Below are 25,293 nucleotides of genomic sequence, written 5' to 3' on the forward strand. Positions count from 1 at the left end.
TAAAGCCTGAAAACAGAGCCATGAGGAGGTGCAGAAGTCTAGTTTTCTCTCAGAGCACTTGAATTACAATATGCTGAAAGGTTATTATGGAATTTTTGCCCAATGATGCCAAAAACGTTCTGCCTACCCCCCGCATTAAAACCTGGGGGAAAAGTGTGAAATCACGATATTGAAGTGGTAATTTGCTATTAAGGCATTTTCAGGTTCACTGCTACTGAACCAGGCTGCTGATCAACGGACCATTCAGACACAAGGACAACGCACTTTAGCTTCCATGGACTTTTGAGTTCACTTTAAATTTCACAATCTCATCAAAATTCGTCCATGCGTCCCCCCCCTCAGCCGCCCAAAGCAAGGTTACATTCACTCAGCCGCTCTGCAGGCCACAGTCTTCTCCACTCTAGTCTTTGAACCACCATCTTCACTGCGCTCAACTCATTCCCTATCACACGCACCAACCACCACCTCATCCACCTCCTCCTTGTCTTCAGGCCCCTGGTCATTAAAAGTTCCTGCTCCTCTACACCATTGTGGTCTTTGTTTTTCATGTAACCTTCACGTCCTCCGCTCTCTTTCGTCGCTGTTGCTCAGTGTTTTGCCTGCTGGGCTGGGCTCTAACTAGATGCACTGCTGTTCACTTTGGTGAACTTTGGCATGGCATACAGAAAGAAGATGGGAGCAAGCAGACCGCACTAGTAGCTCTGCATGGTGGAACTTGAATCACATGATTCAAAGTCAAGGTAGGCTGGTTTAAATCAGAGCTTAGTTTAAGCAGAAGAATGTGTGCATGTGAACCTTATATAAAGAGGCCAGTGAGGAAAGCGGTTGCTTTTGATGTACATTGTGTCTGTGTTGTAAATCTTCCTTCTGAAAGGCATATGCATTTTCAGACACTTCAAAAAGGGTAAATAAATGTGACTGTTCTATGAGTTCACACAGCAACAAAATCAAATGCCGTTTACAGCACTTCAAAGGGGCAAATAAAATTGAATTTATTATATATTTGTATTTATCTTTTGCTGCAGCCCTCCCAGGAAGTTTATCTGAGGAAAGAGGCACCTGCTGCTGTTAAAAACCTTGCAGTCCTGGGTCTCTTGAGTCTCGCTCTGCCGCTGAATTCAAATAACATTGTGACAGACGACCCTGTCACAGAGCCACCAGACTTTTACTGCAACTGGGGCGGCAGTACCTCAGTCTGTAGGGACTTGGCTTGGGAACCAGATGGTCGCTGGTTCAAGTCCACGCATGGACTGAGTATGGACTGTGGACTGGTAGCTGGGGAGGTGCCAGTTCACCTCCTGGGCACTGTCGGGATGCTCTTGAGCAAGGCAACAGCCCCCAAAACTGCTACCTAGGAGCTATATAGTAGCTGCCCACTGCTACTAGGATGGGTTAAATGCAGAGAGTAAATTTCACTGTGTGCAGTGCTGTGTACAAAAAACAAGGTATGACAATAAAAAAAAGCTGATTTATTTTAACAGCTAGGACTCTATGTAAATATAAAATGTAAAAGGTAAATACTGTAGTCCAACCATTTATTAAAACATCCACATTCACTGTCTAAACATAGAAATAAAGTAACAATTAAATGTCCAGCTGTCAAATACGCACAAATAACACAAGTATTCGCTTGGCTTTCTGTCTGAACATTTCTTTATTATGAGTGTGAAAAGGAAAAATGTAAGGTCAGGCTTTTTTCTTCTTAACATAACCTTGTTTGACTGAAACATTATCACTTTTAAAGTTACAAGAAAAAAGGCTTTTAGGACGAGGACTAAACTAATGTATTTGGCAAACACTCTAGCCTATTGAGTAACGTTGGGGTAAATGGAGTGTAAACTTCCCTAAATCCAATAAAGAGCTAGACAGTAATGTTGCTGTTAGCATCTCGGACCAGGTCCCACACAGTGGAGAAATACTAGATGGTGGATGTGCTGGTCAGATAATGAACAGGGCACTTTTAATGTAACCTGAAGTATTCCCCACAGTGCACCTTATTTGTGTTCACTTGCCTCTAATTTCTTTGCACATTCCCTCGGTAAAATACCCAGACAAGAAACAACTAGATTAAAAAGAGAGGTTTGTTCCCATTCTCTCTCTTTTTCTCTTTTGTGTGTCGTTTAATGCAATGTACGACACCTCGCTGTAACCTCGCTCCGAGTCAGTCAACCTGAATGGGAACAGGTGTTCTGTCACAGCGATAAAGGAATCGAACAAGCATAACTGTGGAAAAACAAATTTTCCATTTCAATAATTCATACATAATTAACCTCTGTGTTATCTGGAAAATTGATACACAACACAATGTTATGTCTCCATATCTCATAGCATCACTAATCACTGATGGGGACAATGAAATTACCTGTGTTTAATTTTTTTCCCCCGAGTACTATGTGCAGCTGTAACAGAGCGTAGAGCCTAATAGATTTTGGCTTCTTTATTCCCACTTTGTGACAGTACAAAGGCCATGATCTCTCGCAGTCATGCTGCTCATCTGATCTCAGGGGCCAGGCTCATCACTGAGGGCCCAGACACACCAACCTGACATCAAAGAACTAGCGGCGACAAAGGCCACCAATTGCGTCGCCTCACGTCGCCTTTGTCTTGGCCAAAAAGTTTCACTCGAACACACTGCAAAGACCAAAATCGATGGCCAACTATCACATACAATCTGCACCTGCGTGAGATGAAATCTCTCTCTAACAGCAGGTCTGTATTCGTCATTCAAAAAGGGTCCACTTAGCTTCATTCCAGATGGCCATGTTGTTGTGAAAATATCAGTATATTGGAATGATCAGATGAGATGAAGATGAAAAATGAGAAGAGCCTTCTGTGTTTTTCCTCTTGACTTTACTTGTTCGCTTGCTTTCCTCATGTCCGTTTCTCCTCCCATGCAATGCTTAGTTTAAGCTGAACCGCCAATCAGAGTGATCTCTCTCACCGACGGGCACCGCCACCGATTCAAAATGCTGAATCGGCCGAAAAACCTCAGACACGGGCAGACTAGAGCCAACAGTGGTCCCGCACTGTTGGCTCTAGTCCGAAAAAACTAAGCCGACAGACACTCACCGACGACCCCAAACTGTCCGACGTCCAACTGTCGGCTTGGTGTGTCAGGTGAGCTGTTCAGGGTCTTTAGAGAAAAGGGGCTTCCGAGGAACAATGGCCCCCAGTCATACCATGTCTGGCACATTGAATTTGTTCTACGTAGAAGGATGTTTAAGCTGCTGAGGCAATTGGGTCAGAGCAGATCATCCACCATGTTATTCCTACTGAACAAACTCAAGAGGTAATTAAAATCAGTTTGCCGTGAAAGAACATTTAACCTACAAAAGGATTTGAAATTTTAGTGCCAGTGGTGATAAAGACTCCCTCCTTTCCCCCGTTGGATCTGACACTGGGACATTGAATAAATGGGGCTGAAAGCATACATTTAAATCCACTTATAGTGGCTTTAAATACGCACTATTCATTATTTCCATATCAACAATGGGTCAAATCACTTGGTGCAATGTAAAAGGTGTCGGTTGTGGTGTTGAACCCACAGAGAATAATCACCTGACTCTGCAGTTCCCTCTACTGAGTATTTTAGCATCTTTCTACTCCTTGTGTTGGATTTTTCTAACCACAACTTTACTGTTCTGGTTCTCAAACTGTTTCCAGCTGTAGCAGACTGCTAGTGGAGGGAATATCCCTAAACCCCCTGTATGCTACCTGCCCATCACCAAACAGCAGACAGAGAACATTAGCGATTAGTTGGTGAACAAAGTGGAGCATTTAGCTGCTAAAGAGCTACATAATTGCAGTTGGAGTTGGTGGAGACCAAAACAGAGCTTAAAGGAAAGAGAATATTTGCCAAGTGAACAAAAAAATACACACGAGTGAATGCTAATGTCTAAGCAAACTGGCATGTATTTGGTAACTCGCTCACCGTTAACATCTTTTTAAGGTTACGCTATGTAAAAGTTGTATTTACAGCAGCCAAAGAATTCAGTTAGCCTTGTACTGTTTTAATTAATTCAACGTTTTGTGTACCATATCATGTGAACAAATCATCATCCTACCTATAAATTCCTTAACTTCTCTAAAGACTCCCAGCCTTCAGTGAATTAATCTTTTAGTCCAAACCACAAACAAAATGTTGCTTAGCTGCATAGCAAGTGGTCACAGCAGGAAATCACATCTGGAGCCTTTCTCAGGAGGACAACAATTAAAATAGCCCAAACTTTGAAATCAATGATTTAAATGCAAGGCTTGCTCTCAAAACTTTTGTTTGTGACTTTTGCTGGGGACAAATATAACAACCGTACTTAATATTCAAGCTTTGGGCGTGAGATAATTATCTTACACCACTGATGTAGCCTCCTGGATAACTGGGAAAGCTGCATTAGTGAATCAAAGGCAGCATTTGGCACATAAAAAGGTTATTTTGTCTCATGCTGCTAGCGATGTTGTGTTATTAACTTTTTTTGTCTGCTGTAAAAATTCATCTTGTCCAGTGAAACAGTGAAATCATCTCGTAAAATTTGGAATTCACCATCCACAGTAGCAAACGGATGACAATTAAGTCTATTTTCTAGCCTGAGAATGATCTAATAACTATTTCACTGAGTGTTCAATAAGAGGAAAGAGCTTGTTTAATCAGAGTTATCTCCAATGAAAAGTAAGTGAGTTTGTGATAAATATGTAGGCATACAGAAATATCTGAAAAATAATATAGCAACTAGTTAGTGCTCCATTAAGCAATATTTTTTCTATCAGAACTGATTTACAAATTACCACTACCAGAAACACCTGCAGCTCAACCAAGAAAATTACATAAAATATGACCATACATAAACAAATTCAGTGATATGATTAATATTAGGACTGTCTCAAACTCAAGAAAAAAAAAACCAGCGTTGTCAACAAAGCACAGAGAAGATCGGATTACAACACACTCAAAGGGAGAGAGACTTCATTCTCTGCTCAGGGAGACATTACTCCTCTATATCTTTACATAGCAAATCATTGTTTGGCACTATATTGATGCTCTGAATATCATATTGAGAACCTTTAAATCAGATTCAACTTGTACACTACTTCTTTCCAGCAGCAGCAGCAGCTGAGAAGCTCTGCAGTGATACATACAAAGACTGTGTCTGCAAGTTTGCCCTTTACAGAAAAGGTTAAAGATGAAGGACATTTCCTGCTCCGCTAGGCTCACAGCATCCTTAATGACCTGGTATGAGAATTCCTAGACTTTCCATGACAACTTCCATGAAGCTGGAGAAAGACATTTCTGCGGTGTTCATACAGTTTATCCAATATTTTTGTTAATTACCAATTCTGTGTGTGATATCAAACTGGTCTCCTGAATACAGATAGCTTGAGTTTGTCAGAGGAGAGGAATCATGCTGAGAACCCTGACAATCCAAAGAGACCTTCAGAACCGAAGCAGCTTGAAACTTCTTGCCTGCGTTTTGCATAATGATTATGACTCTCTGCAAGAGGCAGAAGGGTCATTGCATTAGAATTTGAGTTGCTCAGAAATGTTTTGGCTGAAATTTTACCAGGGCTTTGGTCAAGACGAATTATGGATCCAGGTTCAAGTTGTGGCCAATACAAAGAAGGAATTCTAAATTTAAACAAATCAAACATTTTATTGGCCAGATACACTACATTTTACATTTAAGCCATTAATAAAACATGTCTTAGCTGTCAATCTAACTTCACTACACTTCACAATGAATTGTAAAATACACCCTTGGGCACTCAAAAAGTTCACCACAGGTCGTGTTAAACTAAACTTTCGTCAGACAGTCAAAGTCTACAACAACATGACCTGCCCTTAAAGACTCTGCCGTTACTGCATTAAACCTGCATTTTGATGGACAATTCAAGCTGTTTAATAGAAGAAACTTTTTGGAGAAAAGAGAAAATCTCAACATACATGAAGGTGTGTGTGTGTGTGTGTGTGTGTGTGTGTGTGTGTGCGCTCCTTCCACCTAAAGCCATGACAATGATGTGTCTCTGTAATGTTTATGGAACAATTTCGATGCTGAAATTTGAAGAAAAGCCTGATGTTCATAAGTTGTCCTGTGTGCAGCGGTAGCTTATATAAATTATATACTGCAGATATATTTTTCATCAAGCAATGGCTTGGTTGTTTCCTCTTATTTGGCATATCATTTGTTTGGTCAGCAGTTTGCGCCTCAAAGGAGGTGTCTAACACCAAAAGCATTAGAGTTGGCAACCCTGAACTGATTCTGAGTCTTATGGTCCCCTCTTTGGTACACACAGATCTGATGTTTTGCCACCATTTTTCATCTCTCCAGTTGAGCTAAAGCTCCAGAGGATGTTTAAGTCCTATGCTTCATGTACGTCATGATGTGCCCACTAAGTCTGTTTGTTGGATTTTGCTCTTAGTGATACACCAATTTTCCCACTTTTTTTGCAATATTTTGATTTTGTTTTTCAAATTTCTAGCATTTCCACTCTTATAATCAAAAATTAAAAATGCACATAAACCAAAACCAGAACACTATCAAGGTGGATGGATGGAAATGCACTTGTCGAGGAAGCATTTGCCTCCTAGTAATATATGGCCTCATGCTGTGTGATGCCTACAGTACCATATGGCTACCATTCATATTGAGGAAATATCTGAAATCCATTTTCTAGAGATAAAAAGGTGCACCCGAACCTGACTCCATACATAGGCACCAGAATAGGGGGGACAAGGAGACTTTTTGCCCCCCCACTTCCAGGTGTTATGGTAATAAAGTGGTAACGTCTAAGCCAGGTATTATAAGGTCATAGAATGTTGGTGATAATGTCCATATGGCGTAACATGTTGGACCTCTATCCAATCATAATCAACCATTGCGTACCCTAATTCAAATAAAATCCAAGTGATCTGACATCCAACACACCATAGTATAGGTAGGCAACCCAGCCATCTTGAAACACGGACCCTGTCTCGTTAACCATGCTTTTTGGGCGGGACTTTTTGCTGTGTCATGTTGGATTTATTATGTACAAAAGTGCTTACAATGACCTGCAATAACCTGATTGTTGGATTTGTTGTGCATGAAGTGTTTGCGAGGACAGGGAGGATGCACATTCTGTTCTTTTTGCAAGGTCAAGGAGAGAAAGGAGTCAGAAGGAGAAACAAAGAAGAAGATATGCAGCAAAAACATCACGTGCCATAAGCTCATGACTATTGATATTGTGTAAACCATAAAAACGCTGGATCAGGGATAGCTCGGGATTCAGACTTCACGAACTGACCCATGCACTGTATGTTGTCAGGGACACGTAGACTGGATCCAGAATTCTGTAAACTCTTTTCTTTTACTTGTGCAACATTAATTGTTCGGAATAAATTGTATTATTATGCTTTAACCCGTCTGTTTGGAAAATCTCTTTGTCATACAAGATTAACCAGCACGTAACTGGGCATTGACCTCTCGGAGGTAGAAGGCCAGTTCCTTCAGTCATTACCATTCATATACAACAATAATGTGTTTATGAATAAATTTTTTACTAGAGCACAAAGTTCTTCATAGATTTAACCTCCTAATTTTGCTCTCAGAGTGCACCAGATTGATGCATTCAACTAAAAAAATGTACAAAGGGTATGATGTCCACCCACCACGGTTTCACAAAACCCTGAGGGAAACACAGTATTACGTCATGCAAAACTGGATGTCCCCCCTACTTCAAAACTCATTCCGACGCCGCTGGCTCCAATATAATATCTAACCATGTTTGGATTCCTATGGGTCTTATTTTGGGATTTTTGTGGTTTTGATGCATTGATAGGAAATTAAATAACCAAATGTAACACATTCAAAACAATAATTTCAAGGAATTTCATTTGATGTGTCATCCAGCCCTAGCCAAAAACACACATATATTTAAACTTTGCTTACACAGAAAACTTAGTGGTTGATTTTCCTGCCTCTGGTGCTCCTAATCTGTCTCTGTTGCTATTTACCTGCTGTCTAAATACAGAATCTAAGCTAAGAGGAGTGATGGCCTACTCAACAAAACAATTAACTATACCGAGACTGGACCCAAGACTCAGGACTACATCCCTGCAACCTACCACAAATAATGAAGGCATGTGGACAAGCAGCAAACTGCACCAGTATGTGCAGAGATGAATCTATTCAACAGCACAGCACACACTTTAAGTGTGTTGTGCTGTTTGTAATTGGCTTTAATAAGCATGAGAATTCCTGCTGGTACACTGACAGTGAGAGATCCTCAGTGCAGTCCAATAACACAACGTTTCTGTCAATTACAGCTTACACTTCTTTGAAAATGAAGGGCTGGCAAGCTGGGCTCGACCATCCATTTCAGGGGTTTTCTTCCAATATTCAGCTCAGAATGCAAAAAGAATCATCTGTCCATCAGAAATATCATCCATCATCAACTATTCATGGTAGAGCCGACCAGTTGACTTTAGATTTTCACAACAGGACACACGTTTCTAGCCATTGCAACACATCTCTGCTGTAGGGATCTGCAGAACTGAAGTATATTTGTTTGCTATATAGTTTCTGTTTTATAATAAATAATTCCTCAATTCAAACCAAAATTAATTCAGATTTTGAAAGATTGTTACTAGCTGAATCCTCAATATCTTGGAGATACTCAGTGATGAAATGGTGTTAATGGTTTGGTGTTAATTTCCATTACAATTTTATATATAAATAATAAAACATTTTGAAATGAACACTAAATAAATCTACGAGTATGGATAGAATGTTTACATTTTGAACACACGTCAGATCTAAAAGGATTTGATCAGCCGGCGCTGTGCAGCATGAGAGCAGCACTGACTCATTATTGTTAGACGCTGATCAAAGCAGCCAAATCGAGCCCGTCAGCAGGTTGCATAAATAGACCTCAAAATACTTATAATAATTCTAAAAAATTGATCAGCCAACCAGTGGATCAAAAGGATTGCTGGGGGGAAAAGGTTAAAAGAAAATTAAACATTACAGGGTGCTGTCATACAGAATATCACTGTTGTGGCAAAGGAGAAAAAAAGCCATAACTGCAGTGTGTTAGTTTACCATGCCCCCTTGAGAGGTGGAAAATGAACATTTCAAAAGATACATGAGCATTTGTGAAATGGTAAACAATAGAAAGATATTTTAGTGATCATAATGTCCTTGAATACTAATTAATCTGACTTTTGTTTCCTAAACAGACTCTTAAATAATATCATCAGTATTTAATTAACTTCTCTGTGATGCCTACCACTGTCGCGGTGACATATCTGGCAACCAAAACATATTTCCAAGGCTTTTGCCATCATGAGGAATGACTGACCTTAAAAAGTTTCAGGCAATAAGAAAACAAATGTTAGCAAGTATCACTGCTGTGTGAGTGCCATAGTGCTGAAAGAATGTGTTATAATCATTGTTCACCTGCTGGAGAGATTTAAGATTGACTGTGTAGTGGAGGTAACAACCTAAAACTAAAACATTAAAGCTGCATTAACTGTTTTTTGGGGGCCAGAACAAGCTAAAAACAAACACTGTAATCACCTTATGAACTTTTTTTTTATGGCTAACGTGTTAGCAAACTATGTTTTACACATCCAGCAGAGCATTAATTTGGAGTTGTCCAATATTCACTCTCCTTTCAGCTTTGTTTTGGTCTCCACCAACTCATGACTAAAAATATCGGGCTGTTTAGATGCTAAATGCTCCACTATGTTCACCAGCTAGTGGCTAACTCTGTCTGTCTGCTCTTTGGTGCTGGGCAGGTAGCGTACAGTAGGTTTTTAGAGATTAATTTGTTGTAAATAGATGCCTTTTGTGGTTAAAACCAATGCTAATAAGATCGCCAAGTTTGCGATAATAAGCAAAAAGATGCTAAAATGCTACGTAGAGCTGAGAAGAACTGCAGAATCGTGTGATAATTCTCTGGGTTTAGTAGCAACACCCGTCAAAGTAGACATAGTCAAACAATTTCTTTGTATATAAAAATTGATTAGTGCAGCTTTAAAGCTCTACAGTGCAGTTAGTGTTGAAGCTCAACAACTGAACATGGTGGCTAACAATACTACATGAAGGCGAAGGTTTTAACCAATTATCCCTCTATGGTTGAGAGCATTCCAATTAGAGAAACCAGCTCCAGCTGGATGAGAGGTCTGCCTCACTATTAGGCTAAGTTTTGACATGATTAGCATAAAAGAAGGGAGTGGTAAGGGATGGTAATACTTGTTTGATGACCTACAGTGCACTGGAGCATACCATTTTGACACTAGCCAAATTAGTTAAGAAAGGAAGAATGGAAAGGCCCAAATTAATCTATTTCCAGCTCTAAATCCGACAGTAAATCTCTACATCCTAACGATTTAAACTGAATTGCACCCTGGGTAGATTTCTCTCTCTTCGTGCTCCTTTTTCAAAGTTAGTAACCTTTAGAAGTACTGTAGAGCACTGCTCATGTAAAATTCAAACAGCCTTGAAGCAGCGTAGGTCTGTCAGTGCCTGTTTGTTTCCACTGTGCCATGTGTTCCTACCTGGGAGACAGGACTCGTGGACATTTTGACACGTTGTTGAAACAGCACACTCAGTATGCGGTTTTGCTGCTCCAAGTCAAACACACGGGTCCGCAGCTTCACACACTCCTCTTTCAAGTCCTAGAAAGCCCCCAAAGAGGAGAGAAACGGACAGGTAACTGAGACTGACGGGGATATTTCAGAGAACTACACGTGTACCAGATGCTAATTTAACAGGAACAGGACACAATGCTGTATTCATGCAAGATATGCGTTCAGTGCTCTACAACCTGGTCTACTATGTTACAAAACAAATGTGGATCGCAGGCATTTTGCTGGTGAATCCTCACATTACAGGAGTGCTTCTGTTTACAAATATTGAAATATGCTCTATGAAGTATTTAAAATAGCAATATATGGTCTGGCATATTAATAAGTGTAGTTACCATAAACAAATGACTCCCTATTCAAAGGTGTGAAGTAAATAAATTAGGGCTGTCAATCGATTAAATTATTTAATCACAATTAATCGCATGATTGTCTGTGGTTAATTGTAATCACACGTTTTTTTATCTGTTCAGAATGTACCTTAAAGTGAGATTTGTCAAGTATTTAATACTCTTATCAACAGGGGAGTGGACAAATATGATTGATTTATGCAAATGTGTGTATAAATATATTACTGGAAATCAATTAACAACACAAAACAATGACAAATATTGTCCAGAAACCCTCACAGGTACTGCATTTAGCATAAAACAATATGCTCAAATCATAACATGGTATACTCGAGCCCAACAGGCCACAACTGACTATGACTTGCCCCAAACTGCATGTGATTATCATAAAGTGGGCATGTCTGTAAAGGGGAGACTCGTGGGTACCAACAGAACCCATTTTCATTCACATATCTTGAGGTCAGAGGTCAAGGGACTTTGAGAATGGCCATGACAGTTTTTCCTCTCTAAAATGTAGCTCAAATTTGGAGCCTTATTTAACCTCCTTCATGACAAGCTAGTATAACATGGTTGGTGCCAATGGATACTTTATGCTTTTTAGTTTCATATGCAGCCAGTACCTTCACTTTAACTTTAAAACTGAGCCTGCTACAACTTCCGAGAGATGACGGTGTTAAAACAATTTTGCCTTAACCCGTTATTATCGCGTTAGTTTGACAGCCCTAAAATACATATATGTAATCATTGTGGTGAAAACATTTTGAAGTGCTCATGTAGGCTACTTAAGTAATTCCATTAAGTTCAATTTCATGGTGGACTCCTTGGAGAGGACCCGGTCCCTATGTAGATATAAACGACTCATTCCAAGCTAACGAAAACACAATAACTCTTATTTTCAGGTGATTATACACTAAAGAAAACATACTTATTAATATTATATTCCATTTCTGCCAATAGATCCCCCTAATTGTTACACACTGGTCCTTTAAAGTCCAACTGAAGTCCCAAGTCATTGATGTTGAAGTCCGTATTTTTAATGTTTTTACATTTTTACTGTAGATTTAAAATTTTATTTTAATGTGGAAGATCATGAGGTAAGATTGTGCTGCTAATCTTTCTTCATGTAAGTGACCTGCAGTTACTCATCATTGTGACAGTCATCATTTCTCTGACTGATTCCAATGACTGACTGGATTAATGATGCATCAATACTGCAGAGACAAAGACAAACCTTCTGTGTGAGGAGGGCCTGGACCACCTGGTTAGCCACCTTGAAGAGAAAGAAAAGACAGTAAAAAATATGTTAAACGTGTATTATGAGTCTGGTCATTATTTTAGAGTGCAGAACTTTCTGTGGAGCTTTGAGATGCAGGGAGACTGTAAATGAAAATGACCCAGTGCAAACACCATCAGAGAGAATCTAGAGGCATGTAAGATGCTGTGAGGACAAATTGACAGCGTGTTGCATCACAAAGTCCGATTTAGTGAAATCACACAGCAGCTGTCTGCAGTTAGTATACCTAACTTTATTCTCAGCACATAAATAAACCAAAACATAGTCATAAAAATCTGAACAAATGTCTTTTTTAAGAGAATGTTTCTTTTTTTGTCCAGACAAAATGTATTTGCTTGCCGTGATGCAACTGGGATTAGACTGACCAAACTTTTATATCCTGACTTTTAGTTTAGTTTTCATTGTGAATATAAAACAGCATCATCTGAAAATGCCATATTTCCTGCTTATTTTGATTTCTGCAGCGGAATCATACATTATACCTCGACACTGGAATAATAACTATGTTTCCACTTTTGTGTGCCGCAAAATAATTTCCCTCCCGCTGTTTCATCTATTGATCAAAACGACTCGCCTCAGCTCATTCAGGCCATGACAGGAAGCCTTCTGAATGCTTTCCTCGAAAAAGATTAATGTGCATAATAAGGCTGAAAAGCAGGAGAGGAGAAATTCATCCCACAGCAGAAACTCTGAAATTTCTGTCCTCAACCAGAATATGTTATATTCTCATGGGCAGCGATCTCCATGGTAACAAGCCCATTAGTGAAGCCTGCTAAAAGAATAAAGTGGATCAGTCTTGCCGGCTGGATAGAGATGAGGGAAAGACAGGGAAAGAGATGGAGAGACAATCAAAGTGTTGTCAGGGAGGAAAAGGAGTGCAGGCAGACAACCCACATGCAGGAGCTGGGTCGGCCCTCCTGAGCGGTGAGGCTCGCTCCTCCAGCTCTCATTCTTCTATAGCCCAGGGCTCTGTTGTCTGTCCACTTCAATTAGACATGTTCCCTTCTCTAGGCTTTCCTCTGTGGACTTCACTAACACTGTAGATAATAGTCTCAGTGTGGATGCGTGTCTCTTAGATAGCTAGAAGCCGATTCAGATTCTTCCAGTCCTGACCAACAGATAACTTTGTCTGGCACTGAAGTTAAAAGTTAAAGTAATATTGTTCAACATTTTGAGACATGTTCTTACTCACTTTCCTTTCAAGAGTGAGGGTATAGAGAATTGATACCACTCTCATAACCGAGCGGGAGCTGGAGTCAGGTTAGCCTAGCTTAGCATAGAAACTGGAGGGGCAGGGGGAAACCTGGCAAAAAATAAATAAATGAGCTTATATGCTAAATAAGCTGCAGCCAGAAAACGATTAGCTTAAAGGAACAGTGTGTAGGATCTGGCGGTATCTAGTGGTGAGGTTGCAGATTGCAACCAACTGAAGCCTCTCTTGTATGCCAAGCGTGTAGATAGTCAGGGGGCCAAAATTGATATTGCAAATGAAGATAACGCCTCTAAAAGCAGACATCCTACCCAGTATTAATATTTAACTCCTTTACATGTGTTCTTGCACCCAATTTGACTGTTATTAGGTCATTAAATAGGCGTTATCAATTACTATAAGCACCATAGATGTGGGTCAATAGGGGCCTACTATGCCTACTACGTTGTAAAAGTGAAACTTAAAAGCAACATGTTCTAACACGTTGTAAAACTGAATGAAACGTCACATTTTGAACACAAACAAAAAGGCTTCTTTAGGTTTAGGCAACAAAACAGTTAAGTTTAGGAAAAAACATCATGTTTTGGCTTAAAATAATTACGTGTCTAAAGTGAAAATGAAACTTAAAGCTTGAGAACACAAAGACAACTACACTTTTTAGCATTGGACTTTTCATGCTGTCTATACTACAGCGCCAGACTTCCCCTTCTGCTCCTGTCATAATTACTATGGTCGCTAGAGGTCGCTGTCGTGTTCATATAATACCTTCCTTCGGTGCTCTATCATGTGAATAGATGATAAAACCTACTAGAGGGTGTAGTAGGCCCCTTTTGACCCACATCTATGGTGGCTATAGCGACTGATAACGCCTATTCAATAGCCTGACAGTCTAATCGACTGGTTCTAGCCATGTTGTCATTTCAGAAACTATATATACTTTACTATACTATGCTTTACATGACACAGGACATGTTTGTGCGGTGGGAACAGTAACACTCACCTCATCCAGACAGTGTTCATACTGCTTCCTCTGATTGTCGTTTTCAATTGACAGAGCAGAGTTCTCAGCCTGTACAAAACACACACAGATATTCTGCATGAATTACAGCTGCCATGTCAATATCTAAATAGAACTCAGAAAAAAGTTTTAAGGTTACACATCTCAGCTGAGAGTCAAATACACATGATAAATAACATGGTCAATCCTGAAAGAAACAACAAATGTGCAATAAGATAGCCTAACTGTGACCGTTTGATGATAATTTCTTCTCTGAGACAGACAGAGAAGCAGACAGATAGATAGATCAAGACGCTCTCTCCCTGCAGCGCTGCAGGATTTGCAGCTTCACTGGAGAAAGACGGTTCTAAATGAATGATGCTTTAAATTTCAGGCATCCAAACTCCATCCTGCAGAACTACGTTGTGTCTGTAAGGCTCACTTGAGCTACCCCAGGTATAATTCAATTACTGACAGAGGTTTCGCACGGCGGGGAACAGAAACCATTCGGAGAACTCAGGAGGTGACTTTCCACTGAAATGATTAATCCAGTAAATCTTAAAGGCCAGGCTTCCTGAGATGGCTTGTTTTCAATTAAGTGCTGTGGGCAACAAAAGGTTCACAGAACATCACAGAAATGGCTGATAATGACAGGAGTGAGCAGGGTTCAAAGAAGTGGCCACCTCACACAGCTCAGCGTTGTCTTCAAACTAACCCGCGGTGATAGTCAAAGATAATCACCACGGTATTTTAACCTGCTTCAATAGCTGGCTGCTGAAAAGATACTGACTAAGATCCTGAGACTGCTCACAGTGAATCACACAATATGGTTTAGTATGGATTGTTCTGACTACGTTTACATGCACACTAATATTCAAATATAATTTTGAATATGACAATATTCGGAGTTTGATTCGGGTCATGTAAACAGCATATTCTGTTTGGATAGTCTGAATTAGGTCTCATTCATAATGGAGCATTTTTTCCGATTAAGACATGTGGGATATATCGATATTAGGGCTGTCAAAGTTAACGCGATAGTAACACATTAACGCAAATTTGTTTTAACGCCACTAATTTCTTTAACACATTAGGTAGCGGGCTCAGTTTTAAAGCTGGAGTGAAGATACTGGTATCATATGAAACTAGACAACCTAATCCATTGGTACCAACCATGTCATCCTAGCTTGTCATGAAGGAGGTTAAATAACACTCCAATGGCCATTTTCAAAGGGGTCCCTTGACCTCTGACCCAAGATATGTGAATGAAAATGGGTTCTATGGGTACCCACGAGTCTCCCCTTTACAGACATGCCCACTTTATGATAATCACATGTAGTTTTGGGGCAAGTCATAGTCAAGTCAGCACACTGACACACTGACAGCTGTTGTTGCCTGTTGGGCTGCAGTTTGCCATGTTATGATTTGAGCATATTTTTTATGCTAAATGCAGTACCTGTGAGGGTTTCTGGACAATATTTCTCATTGTTTTGTGTTGTTAATTGATTTCCAATAATAACTATGTACATACATTTGCATAAAGCAGCATATTTGCCCACTCCCATGTTGATAAGAGTATTAAATACTTGATAAATCTCCCTTTAAGGTACATTTTGAAAAGATAAAAAATTTGCGATTAATTTGCAGTTAATTGTGATTAATTATGGACAATCGTGCGATTAATCGCAATTAAATATTTTAATCGATTGACAACCCTAATTGATATTATCCAGCTTTTGGAGCATTATTTCGACATGTATACAGCGCATTCAGAATATGCGACTCAAATTGTTTTTTTTACGGCAGTTTGTGACACACGGCCTCTTTCCTGTTTACAGCCAGCTCTGTGCGTTGTACACAAACCAACGAGCTGACAGTTTGCAGAGATGCATGCTCAAAAGAAAAGCCCACATTTCTGGTCGGAAGGAGAAGCACACCTACTTTTACACATTATGAAAGAAGTGGATATCAACAGGTTTTTTGATTTGAGCAAATATCACAACGCCGACCATTTCAAGAGGGTGGTTGAAGGAATGAAAGAGGGAGGACGTGTTCGCACGGTCGAACAAGTCCGCCCCCGGTTACGCTACTTGAAGTATTCACGGCTGCATGTAAACGGGAATATTATTGGAATATTCATTTTCATTAGATATGTAAACAGCTTAAAAGGAATGTTGTGTTTTTCAGAAAAAGGGCACATTTTGCGCATGTAAACGTAGTCAGTGTCTAAAAGGCCATGGATTAGCCGGAAGGCTTGCAGCTGGTGTGTGTAAAGGTCAGGGAAGTCCAAGTTATAAGTCTGAATTTGAAGTGTTTGATCTTTATATATAATTTGTTATGTGAGCTCACACTTTCTATTGATGTGACAGTACTCATTTACAAATGAGCATGATTGATTAACATGTTATACAGTAGATTGCACATTATATGTCAATACATTTTGTATTTAGGCTTAGAATCTTCATTTAGAAAGAAATTAAGAGCCATTATTGCCCCTGCATAATGTAAAATATATATATCCATATTGTAAAAATAAATCACTGGCACAGATGTAAATGTTTGGCAGTGTGCTTATCGCCACGCTCCCTCATCCTTGTTATTACACAGTTAACATGGTTGATCTGCAGCGAGCATCGCATCAATCAGGGTTTCAGGCTTAACTTAAATTCCACTGAATATTAGTTTTTGGTTGAGGAGCTGAGATGAGTCAGCGGCTTCTCCTCAGTCAAAAAGCGCAGCAAGCTCAGTTTGTTTTTATTATTTATCTTTTCACTCTTATTTGTGGTTCTTGGAGCATTTTTTTTTTCTTCATTTTTTCATGGTAGATTATATGGAAGGTGCCCAAGTGTGCCATAATGACTGGAAAGTAGCTTCCAACTAAATGGAAAACTTTGTAATGTTTCTCCAGTTTAGCGTTAAAGTTTAATTGCAAATGTGGATAAAATAAAGGCAGCCACCATGAAGAGGCAACGGCATGAAAACCACAAAATACACTCCGAATCTACAAAGTAGACAAGAAAATTGATGTAATTTAAGGCGGCACTTTATTCTAAAAGATCATCACTAATGACAGAGTGGTTATGCAGGATTTCTATTTCTATTAGACCACAGTATTAATGACAGTAAATTAAATATCACTGAAATATCACTGAAATGGTGATATGGTGGCTGGTGAAAATTCAGCAAGCAGCCATGCTGGTAATTACTTGAACTTGCACGCAATTATTGGGAATTTATCAGGATGCAGAATGCAACATTAAAGTATTTGCAGTTGATGCACATACGGTGTAGTTTGCATATGCTGCATGCAATCATTTACTAAAATAATGAAAATCTGTCTATGTATTTGCTGTTTGGTCAGTTTAATTTGAATCCTGTGCTTGGTTTTCTCTCTTGATTTACAGGCTTTTAGCAGAGTCACCACAAGTCCTAGCCAGGCATGTCGTATATTGTTATGTTCAGATTAAGTTGTGCTACTCATCAATGCCATCAATTTGCATGTGAGTTGTACTCGGTTGCACTGTCTGTATGTCCTCAGGTTTTCAATACACAGTGAATATGAATCAGTAGAGGAGAGTGTCACTGTTCCAGGAATACAAGAACCATGTTGATGGGACACTCTGAGCTTTAGAAATGTAAAAAAAAAGTGATAGTGCAACATGAAAAAATTATTGATATTAATGGATTTTGTCACTCCCATTAATATTCTTTACTGATTGGTTGTTTTCCTCATGTCTGTGTAACACAGGAGGACACAAAAGTCACATGATTTTTTTCAGATTTCCTCATGCACTACTGTCAGGATATAGTGACCGTTTTATAAACATATATTTTTTTTAAATCAGATTTGCTCCATTTCCACCTACTGCTGCTTTAAGTCATCATTACTGTTCATATTTTTAAAAACAACCTTAACAAATGTGACCATAACAAAATCACATCCAGCAAAACAAAACATGCAAAGCAGAATTTGAAGAAGTGAATTCTGCTTTTAGGTTGATTTTACCTCTACGGCGATGCTTTGATATAAAAGTGCGATCAATAATGGCTGTGAGACCTCTCACAGGATGTTAAGTCCTATTACCTTTAGCAGGGGAGGTGTGACAGAGAGGAGCACTGTACATTCACTGGAACACTGGCTGCAAATGTTAACTACTCTGTCAGCATTTTAATTATCACCTCCTGATATGAATAACTCCTTTGTATCCTGCTGTTCCTGTCGTGCCCCTAGGACCGCTCTTCAGCATAATGGGCTCTCATTTTCTGCAGGCCTCATTTTCAAAGACGGATAGAGAGGCATGATGAAACACTCATTGTGCTTGTTTCTCCCCTACATGGCTCACTGGTATTTTCAAATGAAGCTACACAGACTCGGCTGCTATGAGTGACATGCGACAGTGGTTAATGATCATTTAATTTCATTACTGTTTCACATTCATGCCAACCTTGAGACCTTAAAATAGGGAGGATTTCAAAACCTGGGTTTGGGGGGTTCCAGAGACTTTGAAATCTGCATTCTGGTGACTTTAAAAAATTTAAAATAACAAAATAATAGTTGTAAGTACACTGCAACAGCATTTTTATATTAAACTCTATTTTTATCTTTAATTCTCAGGAAAGACAACGGAAAAATTCATCCCTCTGGCGTGAACTTGTCATGTGAATCTCTAGCAAAAACGAATATTCATCAGTTTTTTTTGCCCTGCTTGAGTATTTCTTTCAGTCAGCTCTCTCCGTTTCTCTCTCCGTCTCTCACTCACTGAAGGTCCTTACAGAAACAACGCGACAACGACACCACTGCGCTCTGAACCCCATTATTTCCAATGGCTTGCGCTGCGCCACGACGGCTTTTTGCTACATCTAACAAAGCCAAACGATGTGCGCTAAACCCAGCGGCGAGCACAGCTCAAACTGCGCTGTTACGCAAGCATAGACTTCTCTCTTCCGCCGGGAAACGACATTTGGTGTAGCTGTACACGCTGTACAGTGCCAGAAACAGGTTAAGATAACAAAAAGGAAAAAAAAGTTTTAAAATTTGCCATAAATCGGGAGAAATATGCGAGAATTATGACCCTGGGAGGAATCCGGGAAAGGGCAATGAAATATGCTGTTTCATGCTACACAGTATTCCCGAGGAATTCATTATGTATTTACCTCAGGCAGTTTTTGAATTATTTCTATGCATCTTTCACTAATGATTTAAAATAGCCTAGACCTCAGCTAGCCATTTCTACCACATAACCCAGTTGGACACAACAAAAATATCAATTTGAAGCTGCACAGGGGTCTGCGGCACGCCTAAAGGATTTGATGAAGGCCAGTATGTAAAAATGTAAGACTTTACTGTGGTTTACTGTGCGGGCCAGATGATTTTAGCGGAGGGCTGTTCGGTCCACGGGCCACAATTCGCGACCTTTGCTACAGCGAAAGTGAGAAGTGCTAATTAGTTTATCGACCTGCATAAACAGCCACTCGGAGTCAAAGTGTTAGGGATGAACTAACACCAAGTCACTTCTTTAACACTCTGTAACCCTTCCTGAATAGGAAAAAACTAAATCTTGTAATGATCATCATGTAACCGGTACAATAATATTCAGTCCTTGGAAAAAAACAGCCTCGTGTGCAGTCCTTGAGTTTGCCCAATTATTCCAAATCTCCACAGATATCTAATGAACTACATCTAATTAAATAAAACATGTGGTACTTTCAATATATCGATCTGACATTTCAGGGATGGGGCAAAGGAAGGGTGGGTGTGGAAACGGGGGAAGAAGTGGACCATGCAATCCACTTTACCTCCAAGGCTCGGAGTCGCTCTAGCAGGGGATTGCTGTCCTTTGAATTTTCCTCCGACCCTCCACCGGCCTCAGGCGAGGCAGCCATCTCTGCTGCTGCGGCGGCTGTGGGACCCTCCAGACTGTCCTGCTGCTTCCACATCTCCTCCAGGAGTTTGTCCTGAAACGCAGAGAGAGAGAGCAGATCAAAGACACATGCCTCAAAGTCACAAAGAAATGAAACATAAATTCTTCATCATGGGCTCCGGTTCTATTAGCAGTAAATCTTGATAAACAACACACTGAATGCTGCCGCTACTGCATCTATAAAACTTCCACTTGACTTCAAAGTTCATTAACCCATTCTACTTTTATTAGTAACATTGAATCAAATGACCTCCTGTGATGTGACAGCAAGTCTAACTGGGAATCAACACTTACTTTGATGCGTCTGCAGTTCTGGTTCACTGATCTATAGGGGTGACTAATTACAGCCCTAAACCTAGCCAAGCATACCCGCTGTTTTGGTTCATATGCAGCAGCGCAGAGTGCAAAAAGGGCTGAGTGAAGTGGAATATGAATTGGAGGGCGTGTTGATTAATTAATAAACTCTCATCGTTCAACAACAAATATCAGCTTCTCCAGGAGATCACGTTCTTGTACTTGTCTGGAAGATGCAGAGCGACATAATGTGAACACACAGTTTTTTAATAGTTCATTAGTACAATGAAATACATAATAATAAATAGTTTGGGGTAGCAGTTTTATATGATTGCACCTATCCAATGCTATTTTATTCATAATTTTACTGTATTTCAAAATGGTCACCTCATATTTAAAAATGTTTGCTGCGTATCGCATTTCAAGAATCAAACGTGAAAGACTGATTTATTCTTCTCATTTTAAGTTAAAAAAGGAGGCTGTGATACACGGTATTAATGAGCCCTGGTAATCTGACGTTTCAACAGAACACAACAGAATACTGGGTTTTATACAAGCCCCCAGGAAGAGCGCCAAGCAAATTAGAACATTAGTCATTTCTATTCTTTATTTTGGGTACGAGTCACTGTTTTTTTGCTCCAAATTCATACTTGTTGTCCATGTAGTGATATAACTTTTCTAATATCTTTTCTTTATTACAGTCAGTATTACACATTTTGTGCTTTAATTTTGTCTTTTCTCTCACTTATCATTGGAGCTCCATACTCGTTTGCATGAAATTAGATGATGAGATTTTTGCCTATTGGCCTGTTATGTAATGTTGCATTATTTAGCACTTAGCATTAATGATCAATGTAGAATTGCAGAAACCTTAAAAAGTCTTGAATCAAAAATAGAGGAAGATGGATGGTAGCATAAGGCTGAGTTACAACTCATTAGTATTATGAATTATGAGCTTTGTTTGCACTTTGTAATATGGTTCATTAGTTTGTATGTACTGGACATTCATCCATATCAGAGCTGATCGTCTAAAGTGTGTGAGACCATTTCTGAGAGTCACATTGTGGGGACTCGTCTTTAACTTGGACAAAGTAAACTATTAAATGTTAGGGTCCACAATTCTTTAGTAAGGTTACACTGTAAAACATTATACTTTTACTAGTATGAACTAATCTTTCAACATTCATTTTCTGTAAACCGCTAAAAGAGTTCTCAAGAAAGCCTCCTGTCAATTCAGAAATCAAACAAATTATTGTTATCTTTGATAACAATTAAAACAATGCTACCTATGACGAGGGTAAGTATCCATTTCATTCCCTACCTTATACGCTTCTATGGCTTCAATATTCAATATTGATTAAGATGAATCCCATCTACAGCGAAACCATGCATCACTCCAGCAGTCAGCTTTTAAAGTCTCACTCTTTCATCATTTCTTAGATTTCTTAGACACATTACAGCCTGTGCAAGAAAAAAACATAATTCTCCCGCTAACATTATAATCTTGACAGAGCATATTAGAAACGTGACTTGAAACATGAAGCCATCATCTTAAAAAGACTGGGGAAGATGAGATCAATCAATAGTATATCTAATGGTAAATCATCCCTATGGGGTTTTCTAAAATGTTATATCTGAAATTTGGATGTTGAAAAAAAGAAAAAAAAAGAAAATCAATTGTTCAACAGTTCTGTAATAGTGCAAAGAGAAAATACTGCTCAAACTATTGTTTCACTTTATCATATAACCTTGTTGTCAATTAAGAACAAGTTTTTATCAGTTTCCAGCAGGGCTGTCAATCGATTAAAATCATTGTTCATGATTAATCGCAATTAATCGCATTATTTTCCATGATTAATCGCACATTTTTTTATCTCAAAGGTTCACAATGTAGGCCATGACAGTTTTTCCCTGTCAAAATTGCATGTAAGTTTGGAGTGTTACAGCATTACAGAGTGTTACAGTATGACATGGTTGGTACCATGGTTGTATTCTCTAGGTTTTCTAGTTTCATACGATACCAGTATCTTCACTCTAGCTTTAAAACTGAGCCCCCTACAACCTAAAAATCGCAGATATTGTGACTGGAGGTCTTGTACCTTGTATGCTTTCATGAGGTCCAGTGGGTCCACCTTGGGCACTTCCAGTGAGTCCGGGTTCTGTAGTAGCGTTCGCACCGTCTCCTCCATGCTGCGTTCAAGAAGAGAACAGGAAAAGTGGTCAGAGTAGCCCACTGAATGGGAGGAAGTGCTAAGAGAATCAAAGACTCCATAGAACATAATGAGCATGACCGATAAAACTTCAAGTCAAATGTTGGGGTCGGGGAATATTTGAAAAAACATTTTAAAGGCTCAATCAATAATTTTTTACTATATAATGTTTATTCATGTATAAAGTTAGATGCATTTTGTGTGTTTATAAGCTTATCATATTTGTATAATACATAAATATTTAAATATATATATACATATTTTGATGATGGGGAAACACCTTTTTTTGTATTTGGATTACTGACCAGATTTGCCTTCATGTAATAGCTTATGACAAGGCGTACACTGAATGGGGAAATTAACTATGTCTGCAGTAAAATGTCATTTATCCAGCTCAGTGAGTACAGTAATGAAGTTGCTAATTGGATGCAAAGGTGTAGAACTGAGGGAGGGTGAAGCTAATACACCTGTTGATGGAGGTTCTCATGTTATATGGACAGAACGTCTCCGCATTTCATCATTTGCGAATGACTGCATGAACAGTCAACATCATCATCAGATCAGCCGCCCCTGAGAGGATTTGACGTTATATAAAAATAAATTGAATTGAATTGTATATACTTTATATCAAATGTAACAGGTAGATAAACAAGGAAGAATAGAGTTCAGCTGCTCAGTATTTTAATTTATCCCTGAATTTCTGCACCCTGCCTTCAGAAGGATGACATAAAACATCAAACATTGTGGCTTTAACAAGCAGTAACAGATTTTTTGGCCACTTGGGGGCAGCAGAAACTAAATGTTCAAACACTTCATTGACATATAAACACTTTATAATGTTGATATGGTAAATGTGTTAGCAAACATTTTCTTGTTCCAGCAGATACGGAGCGACATTACCATTCATTTGGAGTTGTGTCTTCATTCACTTGATGAACATAAGTCTAATATTAACACTCCTTGTAGCTCTGTTTTGGTCTCTACTAACTCCTGAGCAAAATATTTTCTCTTTAGTTGTTAAATGCTCCACTATGGTTACTAGCCAGTCGCTAATTTTGTCTGTTTACAGACAGAATGCAGCGATGATCCTCTGTGGTATCATCACTCTATCTGATTTCTTTCACATTGCACATTTGATCTATTGTTAATATAGAAAAATAGTAGTGCAACTTTAATGTTTGATTTCAGGTATTTTCTTACCCAAATTAAATGTGAAATTTTCTAAAATCATGCTTAAAAATTGTGTAGGCAGTACATGTTTCAGACATACTGTAAATAGACTCCTACATGCAGTATGTTCCCAAGTAAAGTGCATCACAGCCATCAAAGCTCTGTTTCGACCTTTATTACACAGAGCTGTTGTGTGCAAATTCATATTATCCTTAGACATATAATACTTCCACATATTAAAGAGGACATGTTATGCTAATTTCCAGGTTCATACTTGTATTTTGAATGTTCAAAAAACACATAATTTTTCTCATCCTGACTGTCTGTCTGAATATACCTGTATTCACCCTCTGTCTGAAACAGGCACTCCGTTTTAGCGCCTGTCTCTTTAAGAAAAAGTCCAGTCTGCTCTGATTGGCTGATCGGCTTGTGAGAAAAATATGGAGCACCTTTGCAAAGGTAGTTGTCAAGCTGTGGGCGGTATATTCTAATGAGCCTGCATGTGACCAGATCTGGAGCCAAATCTGAACAGCTTGTTGAATCACACGTTTTCTGATCTGGACAGCCCAACTGACTGTGTTGTCTTGTTTCACAGTTTGTGGGTTGGTAGACACTCCAGATACCCAAATGTATGAGCACAAGCACTGAAAAAGTGTGTTTTTCATGATATGTCCTCTTTAATAAGGCTTCAAAACACCCATCGCTGTCTTTTGTTCATTGTATCAGTATAATCTTGCCTTGTGATTTTGTGATTGTTTTGCCTCTGAGCTGTGTGTGCCTGATAGACACTGATCATGTTCCACATAATGTTGTATGCAGTGACATTTTGCCCTGTCACTTCCAGAGCAGCTTGCCCCCCTGTTTGATGTGTGTAGCACAGCCATTAGCACAAGCTGCTGACTGTGAGCACAACATTGGCATTCCTGCCCCGAGTCACTGCCACTGAACTGAAACAAACCGGGCCAAAATAAATGAAATGAACGAATGAGTTTAAAGTCCAGGAAAAAAAAGATAAACCGAATGTAATTTCATGTGAATTTGTGCAGTCTAAAAGAAGTGAAATCATCATTGCTGCTGTTGTGAATGTTGATATATTATAATGGCACATGATAATGCTTGAACAAAATTAAAAACTGTGAAATTAATCTAAACATGATGTCTTATTGAGCTCCATTCTCTGTAAAAAAAAAAAAAAATCAACACAACATGATTCAACAAAAAAGTAAATGTCA

General features: G+C 39.1%; 1 protein-coding gene across 4 annotated transcripts in view; it reads right to left on the minus strand.

The window, feature by feature from the left end:
• Nucleotides 1-25,293, minus strand: part of LOC141782281 (nck-associated protein 5-like) — an 80,376-nt gene that overhangs the window by 27,244 nt on the left and 27,839 nt on the right. For all 4 annotated transcript variants that reach the window (XM_074658423.1, XM_074658422.1, XM_074658424.1 and 1 more), the window contains exons 3-7: nucleotides 22,781-22,871; nucleotides 20,263-20,421; nucleotides 14,470-14,538; nucleotides 12,197-12,235; nucleotides 10,529-10,648 (exon numbers count right to left, since the gene is read on the minus strand). In XM_074658423.1, the coding sequence (XP_074514524.1) occupies nucleotides 10,529-10,648; nucleotides 12,197-12,235; nucleotides 14,470-14,538; nucleotides 20,263-20,421; nucleotides 22,781-22,871 (478 nt within the window). The remainder of the gene's footprint in view (nucleotides 1-10,528; nucleotides 10,649-12,196; nucleotides 12,236-14,469; nucleotides 14,539-20,262; nucleotides 20,422-22,780; nucleotides 22,872-25,293) is intronic.

This window comes from Sebastes fasciatus, chromosome 14 (genome assembly GCF_043250625.1).
Source record: "Sebastes fasciatus isolate fSebFas1 chromosome 14, fSebFas1.pri, whole genome shotgun sequence".
In the NCBI taxonomy this organism is placed as follows: Eukaryota; Metazoa; Chordata; class Actinopteri; order Perciformes; family Sebastidae; genus Sebastes; species Sebastes fasciatus.